We start from the raw sequence: 13,988 nt of genomic DNA on the forward strand, positions 1-13,988 counted from the left end.
TTTAACATATAAGTAATGCAATCTAGGTATATAATTTAAAAGGTTTTAAGCATCGATTTATCTGCAACTATCGATAGTTTCTGTCAATCAGTATGGCAACACGGTTTAGTTTAAGATTGCCGCCCATCCGGCCACCTTTCCATTTCCAATATTCATTGGGTTAAGTTCAACGGCGGCCGAAAATTTAGTAATATGGATAATTTCCACAAAATATTAATCCAAAACATGGTGCCATATTTGGATAAAGCCATGATTATCAAAAATGGCATGCAATATTACCGAATAAAGTGAAAGACATGGTCTATCCTAAAATTGGATTGCAGAGAACATGGATTACCACGTGTTGAAATTTGAGACACATGAGGACCACTTGTGGTTAAGGTAAATTATTTTATACAAATATTACAGATTAACTATCATTATTTGAGTGATGACAACTTCATACCAAATGCAGAGAAATTATGTTGAAAAATACTTAACATGCATCACCATCTGATTATTAAGTTTATAAACCCCTTTGAAGATCATATTGGAAGAAATTTAATAAAACATTCTACTCTTTTATATTTGCAGATTGGAGAAAAATGGAGTCCAATTAAGCCCCTTGAATGTACTGCCAAAAGCCTTGAGGTAATTCTATATTCAAACTAAATATTAACTACTTTAAGTGATGATAACTTCATACCCAACTCTGAAAAAAACATGTTGAAATCTATTTAACATGCATCACCATCTGACTTTTAAATATTTTAAGTAGCATTTGGAAGTTCTTTTATAATTGTTTGTTAATTAGATATTTTCTTTATCTTCCAGGCTTTTTCGGTAAAGACTTCTCTCTGATAACCATTTTAAAGGAGAATAATGAATAATGAAAGAAGGTAATTTATCTATACTTTTCTCAACTATCTAACAGAAAACCGATTAAATTGATGATAACTTCATACCCAATCCAGAACCATTATGTTGAAATCTTTTTAACATGCATCACCATCTGAATATTAAATTTATAAATCAGCACGTAAAAATATTTCTATAATTGGTAATTAACTATATTTTTCTTTATTTTTCAGGCTAAGGAAGTCTACTCATGTTCCCATTCTAGAGGAGAATAATGAAGAAGGTAAACCACCCAATTCTTCTCAAACACTTTATGAACCAAACCCCAAATTGATGATAATTTCATACCCAATCCAGAACCATTATGTTGAAATCTTTTTAACATGCATCACCATCTGAATAAATCACTAATATATATTATTCTTTAAAATAAATTATATGTATTAAAAGAAAAATTATTTTAGTTTCAGATGAAGTTCCATAAAAAGAAGACATCTGCTATTCATATTAAGCTGGGAAAAGTTCTTAGGTAACTATTTTCATACATATCTTTTTTGATATAAATTTTTAATTAACTTTTTTTTCCTTTTCTTAACTTTTTAGATCCTCTGGGAAGAAATAAAAACATTATTGTGTATAATATATTTATTTAAAAATAAAAAATAAAATATTTTAACTGTATACATAAAAGATCTTACAACAATGTTCAACACGATCACCCTTTTTCTCTAGAACAGTCGCCCCAACAATAACAAGCCGAGGAAAAGGAACTCCTTGTCCATTCGATTCCAACTGGATGCCCCGCTGCTTCCGTCAAAGAACACCTCTTTCTGGGATGTTTTTCGCACAGCTGCTCCGCCATTAAAGTCCCGCTTCTTCTTGAAGCTCTCATAATACCAATCCATGCCATCCTTGCGGTCTACTCGATCCACTTGGAGGAGCTCCAGCTCTGTGCGCTTTTGGGCATTTGCAGCCAGAAGTTGCTCACTAGCTCCGCCCTCGTTATCCGCACTTGGCGTGGTTCGCTGGTATTCCTCCGCCGTGGGCTGAGCCACTTGTTGCTGGTATGGCGTGTATACCTTGGTGATAGTGGACCGACCACCACCTCGGAGAGGCGGAGGTGGGCCCACTGTGCTTGATGGACGTGCAGGTGTGGCTTGATAGTCGCCCGCATTCTGAGGCGTTGTGGTGGTCATCCACGACCTGCTTTTTATTTGCGCTACGTGCTCTTCAGCCGGTGGAATCAATAAAATAGTCTCCGCTGTGGTTGTCTGTACCAGTGGCGGAGGTCTCAGCAGAGTCACTGATTGCGCCTCCAGATCATCGTCGTCGTAGTGCGATTCCTGCTCCTGTTCACTGCTGGATGAGGCGTCACTTACAGGAGCTGCTGTTGTGGTGCTAGTGGTGGAAAATGTAGTTCTCATCGTGGTAGTTGCTGCTTTGGTTGTGCTAGTACTTGTCCTGGTGCTGGGCATTAAGGGCATGACTGTGGTGACATCTGGAGTGGTTTCTGTTACTTCGTACGTTGCTGTCTCAGCGCTTTCTCCACTGCTAGGAGTGGGTTTGGGCTTGATCTGTCCAGCTATTGGTATAAAGTTTCGCTCACTTTTGACTTCTACTGGTTTGTTGGTGATGTTTACAGCCTCCACCAACCCACGACGCTGCTGAGGATCATGAACGGGCATAAAACCACCCACATGAGCTGGAACAATGGGCCGGAAGCCACCCCGTTCGATGCTAGCAGGTTCCCTAAAAGTTGTCCGAAAGACCCCCACCGTTGTGGCTGCTCCACCGCTTTCATTGCTCAGTGCATCTTCCACTGACGACGTGGTGGAGTCTGTTTCCATGTATCGGTTTCTGGCCACGTTTTTGTTCCCCTGCTGTTGCTGCTGCTGTTGATCCTTCAGGTACTTTTCAAACTCGGCACTATTTGGTTGATACATCCTCGTTTTGCCGCGTCCACTGGGAAGGTTTATGTGGGCCATTCGGTGGGTGGCTGGCATGTCGTCAATAGCATCAGTTCGCTGCTTTCGTCCTCGATCCCCGAATCCGAAAAATCGACCCAAACTCACGCTGGGCAAAGGGTATCCGAAAAAGGTAAAGGGTGATCCTCCAGCTCCTTGCTGGGGCTTCCTATTGAAGTACTTCGTATGGAGGACCGTGTTGTTGAGATCTATGTTGTTATTCAGAGTGGGAGTCGGCTTAGGACGCTGGGAGGTGCTTAGCACTGAATTGGTGGTATCTGGAGACTCAGTTGCATCCACATACTGATCGTAGAAGTACTCGCTCTCGCCCGGCAAAGGTCGTTCTCCAGGCAGTCGGTTGGAGTCGTAGGCATCGCATTCGTCATTGAAATCCTCGGGCAGGTCACGCTGGAAGACGTCTCCATGCTCGTTGAGCAAGGGCAGCTGGTTGCCATCGGTTCTCTCGTTCCCGAAGACTTCAGCACCCAAGCAGAGACTCCTTTCCATGCGAGCCGCTCTTAGAAGGCGTCCATCCTGGCATTTGGGACCCGGATACGGGAAATTGGTCTCCTGCAGCCACACAGAGAGCCATTGCATCTCGCAGTCGCAGTTGATGGGATTCCCTAATGTAAAAGGAAATTTTATATAATATAATAAATCCATTAATTAAACCTCAGATGAGTCTCACCATCTACATCCAGAATGGCTATATTTCCACGAAGATTTCGGAACGTCCTTTCCTTGATGCTCCTCAGTTGATTGTTTCTCATGGAAAGGACTCTTAACCGAGGCATCGTCTCAAAGGGAGAACCCTGAAAGTTAAAAAAAGACCATTAGTGTCTATTATTTATCATTAAAATGTAGGAAACTAGTTACCTGAATCCGACATATCTGATTATTATCCATTTTGAGTTCCACCAGCCAGTTAAGAGCCTTCAGAGGCATCGTGGACACCAACTTGACACCATTGGTAGAAAGATCCAACACCTCCAGGTTGCGCATGCTTCGAAGTCCTATATTCTCCATATTCCTGAAGTGGTTATTGGAGAGATTCAGAAAGACCAGGGAATTGGCGTTATGGAAGCTTTCTGGAGAGATGTAGCGCAGCTTGTTGTACTGAAAGTGAGAGGCCAGGAGGCTTGGCAGCTCCTCAAACACATGATCCTTGAGCTCCACCAACTTATTGTCCGCCAGAACGAACTCCTGCAGCTCGTCGAGTCCTTTGAGGGCCCCCGGCTCCACAGCCCGAATCTCATTGCTACTGAGATCGAGGTACTGTAGTTTGGGGAGATTCCGGAACGTGCCCTGCTGCAGCTCCACAATCAGGTTGTTGGACAATCGAATCTCCACCACATTCCGCCATCCACCGATCACGTCGGATTGAATGCGGGAGATCTGATTGTAGCTGAGATCGATGTCCCGCAGGTTGTGCAGATTCCCCAGTCCCACGGATATGTCCAGGAGGGCGTTACCGGAGAGGTCCAGATACTCCAGAGATCGCTGACTGTCGAAGGCGGTGGGGGAGATGCTGCGGATGAGGTTCCTCGAAAGGTCCAGCTGCTCCAGCCGGCTGTTGTTTGAGAAAAAGTTGTCCGTGATGGCCTCCAGTTTGTTGGACTGCATATTTAGATTCCTCAGCTCTGCCAGGGGGAGCAAGGTTCGCTCGTCCGCCTCGCCCAATTGATTTTCCTGGAGGTGAAGCAGCTCCAGACGTTGGATTCCGATGAAAGAGGTGTCCTCCAATTGGCGCAGCTGATTCTGGGCCAAGCTCAAGACCCTCAGATCGGAAGCGCCCTGGAAACCGTGTCTGGGCAGCTGTTCGATGCGATTCTGGCTGAGATCCAGCATCCGTAAGTTGGGCAGCTGCAGATCCTTGCTGGCAGCTGCCGGAAGAGAGGATATCTGATTGCCCCTCAGGGATATGCGCTCCACAATGCGTGGTAGCCCACCGATAACGTTCTTCAGTTGGTTATAACTGGCGTCCACCTCGAAAAGCCTCTCCAACTGATGGAGTGTCGAAGAGTGAATTTTGGTCAGCTCATTGGAGGATATGTTGAGGGTTTCCAGAAGTGGATTGTGGCGGAAGCTGTTGGGAGCCAGTTCCACAAGGCCATTCTCACTCAGATCCAAACGCCTAAGAGACGGAAGACCAGCCAGTAGCTGGGAGTCTACCCGATCGAACTGGTTCTGGGCGAGATCTAACCCCTTTAAGCCCGGCAAATTCCAAAAGGGAAGCGGCAGGTCCGAGGAAAGGCTGTTGTTTCGCATTCGAAGCTCCCTCAAAGCTGGCATGGCCATCAGAGCGTCCCTTTCGATGAGCCGCAGCTGATTGTGATTCAGATGGAGTTGCTCCAGAGTTCCGTGACCCCTGAGAGCTCCATACGGCAACTCACTCAACACATTCCCACTCATGTCCAGGTACCGGAGGGTGGGCAGAGCATCCAGTAGGGCGCGCAGAGCCTCCACATGCCCGATCTCGTTGTTGTAGATGTGCACGGCCTCCACGCCGCTCCCACTGGCCTGGAGCAGGGACTCCGGGTGGATGCGCCGGATGAGGTTGTTTTGCAAATAAATCGTCTTCAACTGGGGAGTGCGCAGGAAGGCGCCATATTGGAGTTCTGTGATCCGATTGTCGTTCAGGTGCAGCTCCGAGAGATTGGGCAAGTCCACAAAGGAACCGTCCTCTATCACTGTGATGAGGTTGTGGTCCAACCGGAGTTTCTTAAGGTGCTCCAGATCCTTGACAATGCGACCCACCATGCCCACGTCGCTGATCTGGTTGTGGGAGAGCTTCAAGCTCACTAGATTGGGCAATCGGGACAGGGCACGCAAGTGAATCCAGTTGAGACCGTTGTGCGAGAGATCCAGGTTCTTCAGGGAGATCAGGCCATCGAAGAGACCCGCTTCCAGGCGGGTGAGTCCCGTTCCACCCGTAATGTGGATGTGCTGTAGCTTGGGCAGGTGCCGGAACAGATGCGGGGGGAGTTCCTGGAGCGCCCCCGTCTGGACGCTCAGGTAGGTGAGACTGAGGAGGCCCGAGAAGTCCGGCAGATGCTTCAGCTCCTCGCTCTGGATGGTGATGGCCAGCATGTTGATCATCCCGTTCAGACTCTCGGCGGGAATACTCCGAAGTTGCGGCTCCACCACGAAGATCTCCACCAGGCCGTTTTCCAGCTCGTTAAGCCACCCGTTGGAGACCCGTTCGATGCTGTTGTGCCGGAGCATCAGCCTCACGATCTGCAGGCTGCCAAAGAAGCGTCCTGGAAGAGCCGGCAGTTGGTTGTTCTCCAGCACCAGCTCGTCGATCCTCCCCTTGATGTTCCGCTCCACGGCCTTCAGGCCGTCCATGATCTGCGGCAGATTGCTGTGCGAACACCTGCACGGAAAGGCATTATCAGAGTTAATTTACGACCAGGTTGTATAATATAAAAATGGAAAATTGTGAAATTAAATTATCATTAAAAGGTGTTTTCAAATAACACGAAAATAGATTATTAAACAATAAGTGCTTACCATATTTGAATTTCTTTTCCTCTCAAGGAGCACCGACAAGGTAAAATGGCCTGCGATGGCGGACAGCTTTCGGCCCTGATTAGGCTTTGGCCAAAACAGATCAGTAGGAGGCAGATGGGCAGCCACATTATGGCTAAGTCCTGGATTGAATGGGCGGATCTGGCAGGATATGGCCAACCTGGCACATAGCTAGGAGTAAACAAAGGTTTAAACTCAATTATTTATTGGCCATTTCCCTGTTCAAATCAGGGGCGATAAGTCTATAATGGAATTCGGAAAGTAAAACTCCTTGATTAAATTTAGAAAGCAATAATCAAAATAAACAAAACAGTAATCATGTGAACACTTGCTTCGGGATACACCTCCCATCATATATTAGCTAGATTAGACGGAGGGTTCTTGAAATTAAAAATAAATTATGTTTTATTATAGACCGAAAGTTCCGCAGAACGGTAGACGAGACCCCCTTGATGGGACACATGTTCCTATCAAAATTTCCAGTTGGGTTATGACGCACCCGAAACAGCACTTGAAAAAATATAATTATATTATATTATAACCTATTAATAACTCTATTATCAAATTAACAAATTAATTAAGAAAAACTTAGAAAAGGAATAAATTTTAATTAATATATGAGGCTTAAAATTGGAAAATTAGGAGTACCAAGTCTCCAAACCTGATCACCGTGTAGGGGCCTTGATTATCTCTATAAATCAGTTTGGGCCAGCCGATAAGACCCGACTATATAAGGAAAGCCCCATGGGTGGTGACCAGCAATCACCTCAAAAATGGGTGCCATCGCATACTTGCTAGTGTTCTGCTTGGCCGTCGGCCTGGTCGCCGCCGAGAAGTCCGACTACTGTCTCAGTGAGATCATCAAGTCGGATGAAAGGATCCGTTCCCACGGCTACCCGGCCGAGTCCCACACTGTGGTGACCGAGGATGGATACGTGCTGACCCTCTTCCGCATTCCATACTCCCACAAGCTGAAGAACCAGAACGAGAAGCGCCCTCCGGTGCTCCTGCAGCACGGACTTTTTAGTAACTCCGACTGCTTCCTCTCCTCTGGACCGGACAACTCGTTGGCCTACCTTCTGGCCGATGCCGGATACGATGTGTGGCTGGGCAATGCCCGTGGCAACATCTACTCCCGAGAGAACAACATCATCTCTATAAACAGTCCCAAGTTCTGGCACTTTGACTGGCATGAGATCGGAACCATTGACATTCCCGCCATGATTGATTACATTATCGACCTGACCGGATTCTCGCAGGTCCATTACGCTGGACACTCTCAGGGTACCACTGTGTACCTGGTTATGTTGTCCGAACGTCCTGAATACAATGAGAAGATCAAGTCTGGCCATTTGCTGGCTCCGTGCGCTTTCTTCGAGCACGGCAAGTCCTTCGTCTTCAGAACCCTGGGCTCGTTGGTGGGCACTCCCGGCGGAATATGGAACCAGCTGTTGGTGGACACTGAACTGATTCCGCACAACAATCTGGTTAACCGGGTGGTGGACAATAGCTGTCACATGGCTAACTCCATTTGCAACAATGCCTTCATTATGTTTGCCAATGGCGGCTACGTGAACTCCAATGCGGTAAGTCCTGAGATCCAGAAGCGCATTCGGAAGACTAATAACTGACTTCCTATACCTATTTTCTTAGAGCTCCATGAGTGTTTTGATTGAGACACATCCGGGTGGCTCCTCCAGCAACCAGGGCATCCACTTCCTGCAGCTTTGGGCTTCGCACGAGTTCCGTCAGTACGACTGGGGCACCAAGAAGAACATGGAGATCTACGGCCAGGAAGTGCCCCCAGACTACGACCTCAGCCTGATCACCGCCCCCACCCACTCCTACTCCAGCAACAATGATGCCTTGTGCGGACCCCAGGACGTGGACACCCTGGTCTCGAAGTTCACCCACTTGACGGAGGATCATCGGGTGCCCGTGCAGAGCTTCAACCATCTGGACTTTATCATTGCCAAGAACATGAAGGAGCTGGTGAATGATCTGGTTATCGATCGCATCAACTCCTATGAGGGACGTTAAAAAAATGAAATAAAAAAATCAAACTGCAGTCGTTCTTTAAGGAAACTTCCTATCATCCTGATAAACGTAGGAAAGTCCCATTGAGTGCTGCAGTCCAGTACTTTTGAGGGTCATCTAATCTGAATAGGTCCGGGACAGTTGAAACTTCAGGTCTTTATGGCCAAGGTATTCATTTGAATTTATTGGAGGGCTTCTACTGATAAGATTCCGATTAAAAACATATGTCCAATGGTCAGCTATTAATCAAACCCTGCCTTGTCTGGATTTTCTTGCCTTATAATTTATGGCCTATTGTGTTACTACGTATATTTAATAGAATTTAATCAAATTTTTTGCATCGTGATTAGAGCCAATTGAGTTTCTTTGAATTAGTTGGAAAGGATTGATTAAATCATGTATTTTTAAGAATGGAGCCAGATTTCGAATAAAACTTTTTGTTTAACAATAAGTCGATTATGATTAGATTTCAGTTTTAAAAAGGTAAACCCCATAAAGAATTTTCGGCCAGGTGGCCAAAATGTATTTTGAAAAAAGCCCCACCGTAAGATCCTATAATCTTTTTAGGCTCTTGATTCGAGAGCTCCTAGACTCTTTTGGAAGACTAATATAATTATTTATTTAACCCCCACAACTTTGCCAAAATGGTTATGATATTTTAATCTTTTACCATCTTGTAATGCACTTCTAACGCCTCATAAACTTCTTCATTATTGGACTCCGTGGTCGTACGACAGGAAGTCGTAGACGCGATATCTTGTGCAATAGCCCCAAAAGACTCGTCTCGTCTTCATAACATTCAGACATTATACTTCTCCGTGGCATGGCTATAACTATAACTAAGGTATATTCGTCTGCCACCCACCAAAAACCGCCCATACCATGCAACTGCGCAACTCGAAGCGAAAACAAAAAGAAACTCTTTGCGCCAAGAAGCGTAACATGGCTTTTCAACGAAAATTTTGTAATCATTTAACAAAAAAAAATGGAAAAAAAAATAGAAGCAGCTGCAAAAAATCCGAATACATAGAGTGAAACGTTAACCGCCGATTCAGCTTCGGTTTTAGCTTTATCTTCTGCCACCGTCGACCGTTTCTACGCATGCGCACCGGAGTTTACATCAAACGAACCTTGAAATTATTGTCGTTTTCATCATTGTTTGTAGCTCCCTATGTACCTGCATCTATACACTGCTGTAGCTCAATCTCTAGTTGTATTTGTATCTGTATCTTTGGGGGTATCTGTAGTTTCTTTGGCAGACTGAGCTTGCACTGCACGCCTTGAAGTCACACTAAGTGAAGGCCCGCCTCCTTTGCCGCCCTCGGCCCCCTTTTCACTCGCAATTCCATTCTGTTGCGACAATTTCACCTGCTCTGATTTCTTTTTGGTCCCTCTCCCCTCCTCTAACCCCTCACTCAATTAATTAAATAACTGTTTGAGTTAGTTCAACGGCTAACGGTTCCTAAAAGCTTAGATTTAGATTTAGGTGAGTCAGATACAATCCATATGACAGGAAATTTATTACGCGAGGGCGAAAAAGGAAAGATAAGTTTTCTTATAAATGTTATTAATGATTAAAAGATTAAATGCTGATATTTTATTGCTTGGAAATATAAAATTCTTAAATAATAAACAGTCTCGTTTTGAGAAACTTTAATAAAACCACTTTTAAAATGAAACAACTTTCATTTGGGTTTTAGTCTTAAATAAAATATGGACTTTTTGAAGGTAGACTAATTTGTTAATGATTATTATTATGAAGAAAGTTAACATATGAAAAATATTATTAGTATTTCCACATTTAAGCAAACAAATTTCTACATTTATATACATTTATATATATAGCATGAAGCATTTTATTTTAAAGCCCCTAAACTTACTCAATAAAAAAAGATAATCCAATAAGAGTGTCGCCTTGTTTTTAACTTAAAACCAGAAAATGCCTTTCTATATTTTCAATCTCTTTTCTCCTTTTTTTTGTTTATTTTTTTTCAATATAAGAACCTTAAATATTATTCGAAATTGCTTAAAAAACACTTGAATTTGTTGAAATCTTATACACTTCACTTTCAAACGCACTCTTGCTTTTTTACACTTTTAATTCAATTAGCCACCATCACTTGGCTTTAATTTTGGTTGAAATTCGTTGAGTTCTCCGATTATTTGGTAGACGAACCGCCTCGTTTGGAATTCACTCGAAAACTGTTTCTTGTAAAATGTTACAGCCCAGCGGATTACTCAAGATTTCTACCAGAAATGTCGGCCCGAGCAGAGGAGCTTCCTGCTAGTGGCATGCGGCAAATGCGACGACTCTCATTTGGATTCCACACCTGGCGCCACACTTGGCTGACTCCGACTCCGAAGAAGACTTCAACTTAGAGTTGGACTCGAACTCTAGCTCTGGCTCCAACACGGAATCCCTTTGTGGACGCCGTTGTGGAGCTCAGGTGTGGCCATCTGTGACCACAGATCAGAGGTCGCTCTCCCCCGACAGAATGGGCCTGGCCTAAAGCCAACACCGTTTGGAGGAGCATTATAATGAAATTGCAAGTGAAATTATCAGAATTATGACAGTAAATCGCTGAAAAAATGAAGGCTAAGGTAATTCAGGCTTATTTTTACTTTTTCAGCTGGTTTTTGCTGCAATTATGATTAGTTGTAGATAAATTCACCATGATGTTGGCTCTAGAAATAGAAGACAATATAAGAACTAATGTGTAGATGCCAAAAAAACAAATTTATAAAGAATAGTTCTACGAATCGTAAAAGGTATTCCGCTTACAAATCGGATAGTTTTTGCCAAAGATATAGCCATTGCTCAAGGCCATATAGTGACTCCATCCATTTTTAAGAATTTTCAAGGGAACCCTCCTTCCCCATGGAGAAGGACCCACCAGAAAATTTGACAAAAAATCTAAAAAATATTATGTTCTCAGATTTAGATGCATATTTATGGAGAATCGATCCACGAATCGTTTAAGGTATTACGCTAATGAATCGGATAATTTTTGCCAAAAATATAGCCATCGCTAGGGGCCATATAGTGGCTCCATGCATTTTTCAGGATTTTGAAGGGGACCCTCCAGAAAATTTGACAAAAAATCTAAAAAATATTATGATCTCAGATTTAGATGCAGATTTATGGAGAATCGATCCACGAATCGTTTAAGGTATTCCGCAAATGAATCGGATAATTTTTGCCAAAAATATAGCCATCGCTAGGGGCCATATAGTGGATCCATGCATTTTTCAGGATTTTGAAGGGGACCCTCCAGAAAATTTGATAAAAAATTGAAAAAATAATATGTTCTCAGATTTTGATGCAGATTTATGGAGAATCGATCCACAAATCGTTTAAGGTATTCCGCTAATGAATCGGATAATTTTTGCCAAAAATATAGCCATTGCTAGGGGCCATATAGTGGCTCCATGCATTTTTCAGGATTTTGAAGGGAACCCTCCAGAAAATTTGATAAAAAATTGAAAAAATAATATGTTCTCAGATTTTGATGCAGATTTATGGAGAATCGATCCACGAATCGTTTAAGGTATTCCGCTAATGAATCGGATAATTTTTGCCAAAAATATAGCCATCGCTAGGGGCCATATAGTGGCTCCATGCATTTTTCAGGATTTTGTAGGGGACCCTCCAGAAAATTTGACAAAAAATTGAAAAAATATAATGTTCTCAGATTTTGATGCAGATTTATGGAGAATCGATCCACGAATCGTTTAAGGTATTCCGCTAATGAATCGGATAATTTTTGCCAAAAATATAGCCATCGCTAGGGGCCATATAGTGGCTCCATGCATTTTTCAGGATTTTAAAGGGAACCCTCCAGAAAATTTGATAAAAAATTGAAAAAATAATATGTTCTCAGATTTTGATGCAGATTTATGGAGAATCGATCCACAAATCGTTTAAGGTATTCCGCTAATGAATCGGATAATTTTTGCCAAAAATATAGCCATTGCTAGGGGCCATATAGTGGCTCCATGCATTTTTCAGGATTTTGAAGGGAACCCTCCAGAAAATTTGATAAAAAATTGAAAAAATAATATGTTCTCAGATTTTGATGCAGATTTATGGAGAATCGATCCACAAATCGTTTAAGGTATTTCTCTTATGAATCGGATAATTTTTGCCAAAAATATAGCCATTGCTAGGGGCCATATAGTGGCTCCATGCATTTTTCAGGATTTTGAAGGGGACCCTCCAGAAAATTTGACAAAAAATTGAAAAAATATAATGTTCTCAGATTTAGATGCAGATTTATGGAGAATCGATCCACGAATCGTTTAAGGTATTCCGCTAATGAATCGGATAATTTTTGCCAAAAATATAGCCATCGCTAGATGCCATATAGTGGCTCCATGCATTTTACAGGATTTTGAAGGGGACCCCCCAGAAAATTTGACAAGAATCGAAAGAATATTATGTTCTCAGATTTTGATGCAGATTTATGGAGAATCGATCCACGAATCGTTTAAGGTATTCCGCTAATGAATCGGATAATTTTTGCCAAAAATATAGCCATCGCTAGGGGCCATATAGTGGCTCCATGCATTTTTCAGGATTTTAAAGGGAACCCTCCAGAAAATTTGATAAAAAATTGAAAAAATAATATGTTCTCAGATTTTGATGCAGATTTATGGAGAATCGATCCACAAATCGTTTAAGGTATTCCGCTAATGAATCGGATAATTTTTGCCAAAAATATAGCCATTGCTAGGGGCCATATAGTGGCTCCATGCATTTTTCAGGATTTTGAAGGGAACCCTCCAGAAAATTTGATAAAAAATTGAAAAAATAATATGTTCTCAGATTTTGATGCAGATTTATGGAGAATCGATCCACGAATCGTTTAAGGTATTCCGCTAATGAATCGGATAATTTTTGCCAAAAATATAGCCATCGCTAGGGGCCATATAGTGGCTCCATGCATTTTTCAGGATTTTAAAGGGAACCCTCCAGAAAATTTGATAAAAAATTGAAAAAATAATATGTTCTCAGATTTTGATGCAGATTTATGGAGAATCGATCCACAAATCGTTTAAGGTATTCCTCTTATGAATCGGATAATTTTTGCCAAAAATATAGCCATTGCTAGGGGCCATATAGTGGCTCCATGCATTTTTCAGGATTTTGAAGGGGACCCTCCAGAAAATTTGACAAAAAATTTAAAAAATATAATGTTCTCAGATTTTGATGCAGATTTATGGAGAATCGATCCACAAATCGTTTAAGGTATTCCTCTTATGAATCGGATAATTTTTGCCAAAAATATAGCCATTGCTAGGGGCCATATAGTGGCTCCATGCATTTTTCAGGATTTTGAAGGGGACCCTCCAGAAAATTTGACAAAAAATTGAAAAAATATAATGTTCTCAGATTTTGATGCAGATTTATGGAGAATCGATCCACGAATCGTTTAAGGTATTCCGCTAATGAATCGGATAATTTTTGCCAAAAATATAGCCATTGCTAGGGGCCATATAGTGGCTCCATGCATTTTTCAGGATTTTGAAGGGGACCCTCCAGAAAATTTGACAAAAAATTGAAAAAATATAATGTTCTCAGATTTTGATGCAGATTTATGGAGAATCGATCCACGAATC

General features: G+C 42.5%; 2 protein-coding genes, 1 long non-coding RNA gene and 4 other non-coding genes across 7 annotated transcripts; 6 read left to right on the forward strand and 1 right to left on the reverse strand.

The window, feature by feature from the left end:
* The first annotated feature begins 130 nt into the window (after positions 1-130).
* LOC122320955 (uncharacterized) lies at positions 131-1,490 on the forward strand. The gene is made up of 6 exons (XR_006245998.2): positions 131-381; positions 574-630; positions 814-878; positions 1,071-1,120; positions 1,302-1,366; positions 1,441-1,490. It is a non-coding gene; the product is annotated as an uncharacterized lncRNA (long non-coding RNA).
* Positions 419-506, forward strand: LOC122320972 (small nucleolar RNA Me18S-Um1356). The gene has a single exon (XR_006245916.1). It is a non-coding gene; the product is annotated as a small nucleolar RNA Me18S-Um1356 (small nucleolar RNA).
* LOC122320974 (small nucleolar RNA Me18S-Um1356) lies at positions 659-745 on the forward strand. Its single transcript, XR_006245918.1, has one exon. It is a non-coding gene; the product is annotated as a small nucleolar RNA Me18S-Um1356 (small nucleolar RNA).
* Positions 922-1,003, forward strand: LOC122320971 (small nucleolar RNA Me18S-Um1356). Its single transcript, XR_006245915.1, has one exon. It is a non-coding gene; the product is annotated as a small nucleolar RNA Me18S-Um1356 (small nucleolar RNA).
* LOC122320973 (small nucleolar RNA Me18S-Um1356) lies at positions 1,159-1,244 on the forward strand. Its single transcript, XR_006245917.1, has one exon. It is a non-coding gene; the product is annotated as a small nucleolar RNA Me18S-Um1356 (small nucleolar RNA).
* atk (artichoke) lies at positions 1,487-6,587 on the reverse strand. Its single transcript, XM_043210499.2, has 4 exons — positions 6,315-6,587; positions 3,678-6,177; positions 3,490-3,613; positions 1,487-3,424 (listed from the first exon to the last, which is right to left on the reverse strand). Exons 1-4 carry the CDS (start codon positions 6,440-6,442, stop codon positions 1,566-1,568), a joined length of 4,611 nt encoding a protein of 1,536 aa, XP_043066434.1. The 5' UTR covers positions 6,443-6,587; the 3' UTR covers positions 1,487-1,565.
* Positions 6,588-7,103: 516 nt separating this feature from the next.
* Positions 7,104-8,417, forward strand: mag (magro). The gene is made up of 2 exons (XM_017242619.3): positions 7,104-7,918; positions 7,986-8,417. Exons 1-2 carry the CDS (start codon positions 7,106-7,108, stop codon positions 8,370-8,372), a joined length of 1,200 nt encoding a protein of 399 aa, XP_017098108.2. The 5' UTR covers positions 7,104-7,105; the 3' UTR covers positions 8,373-8,417.
* The last annotated feature ends 5,571 nt before the right edge of the window (positions 8,418-13,988 follow it).

This window comes from Drosophila bipectinata, chromosome 3L (assembly GCF_030179905.1).
Source record: "Drosophila bipectinata strain 14024-0381.07 chromosome 3L, DbipHiC1v2, whole genome shotgun sequence".
NCBI lineage: Eukaryota > Metazoa > Arthropoda > Insecta > Diptera > Drosophilidae > Drosophila > Drosophila bipectinata.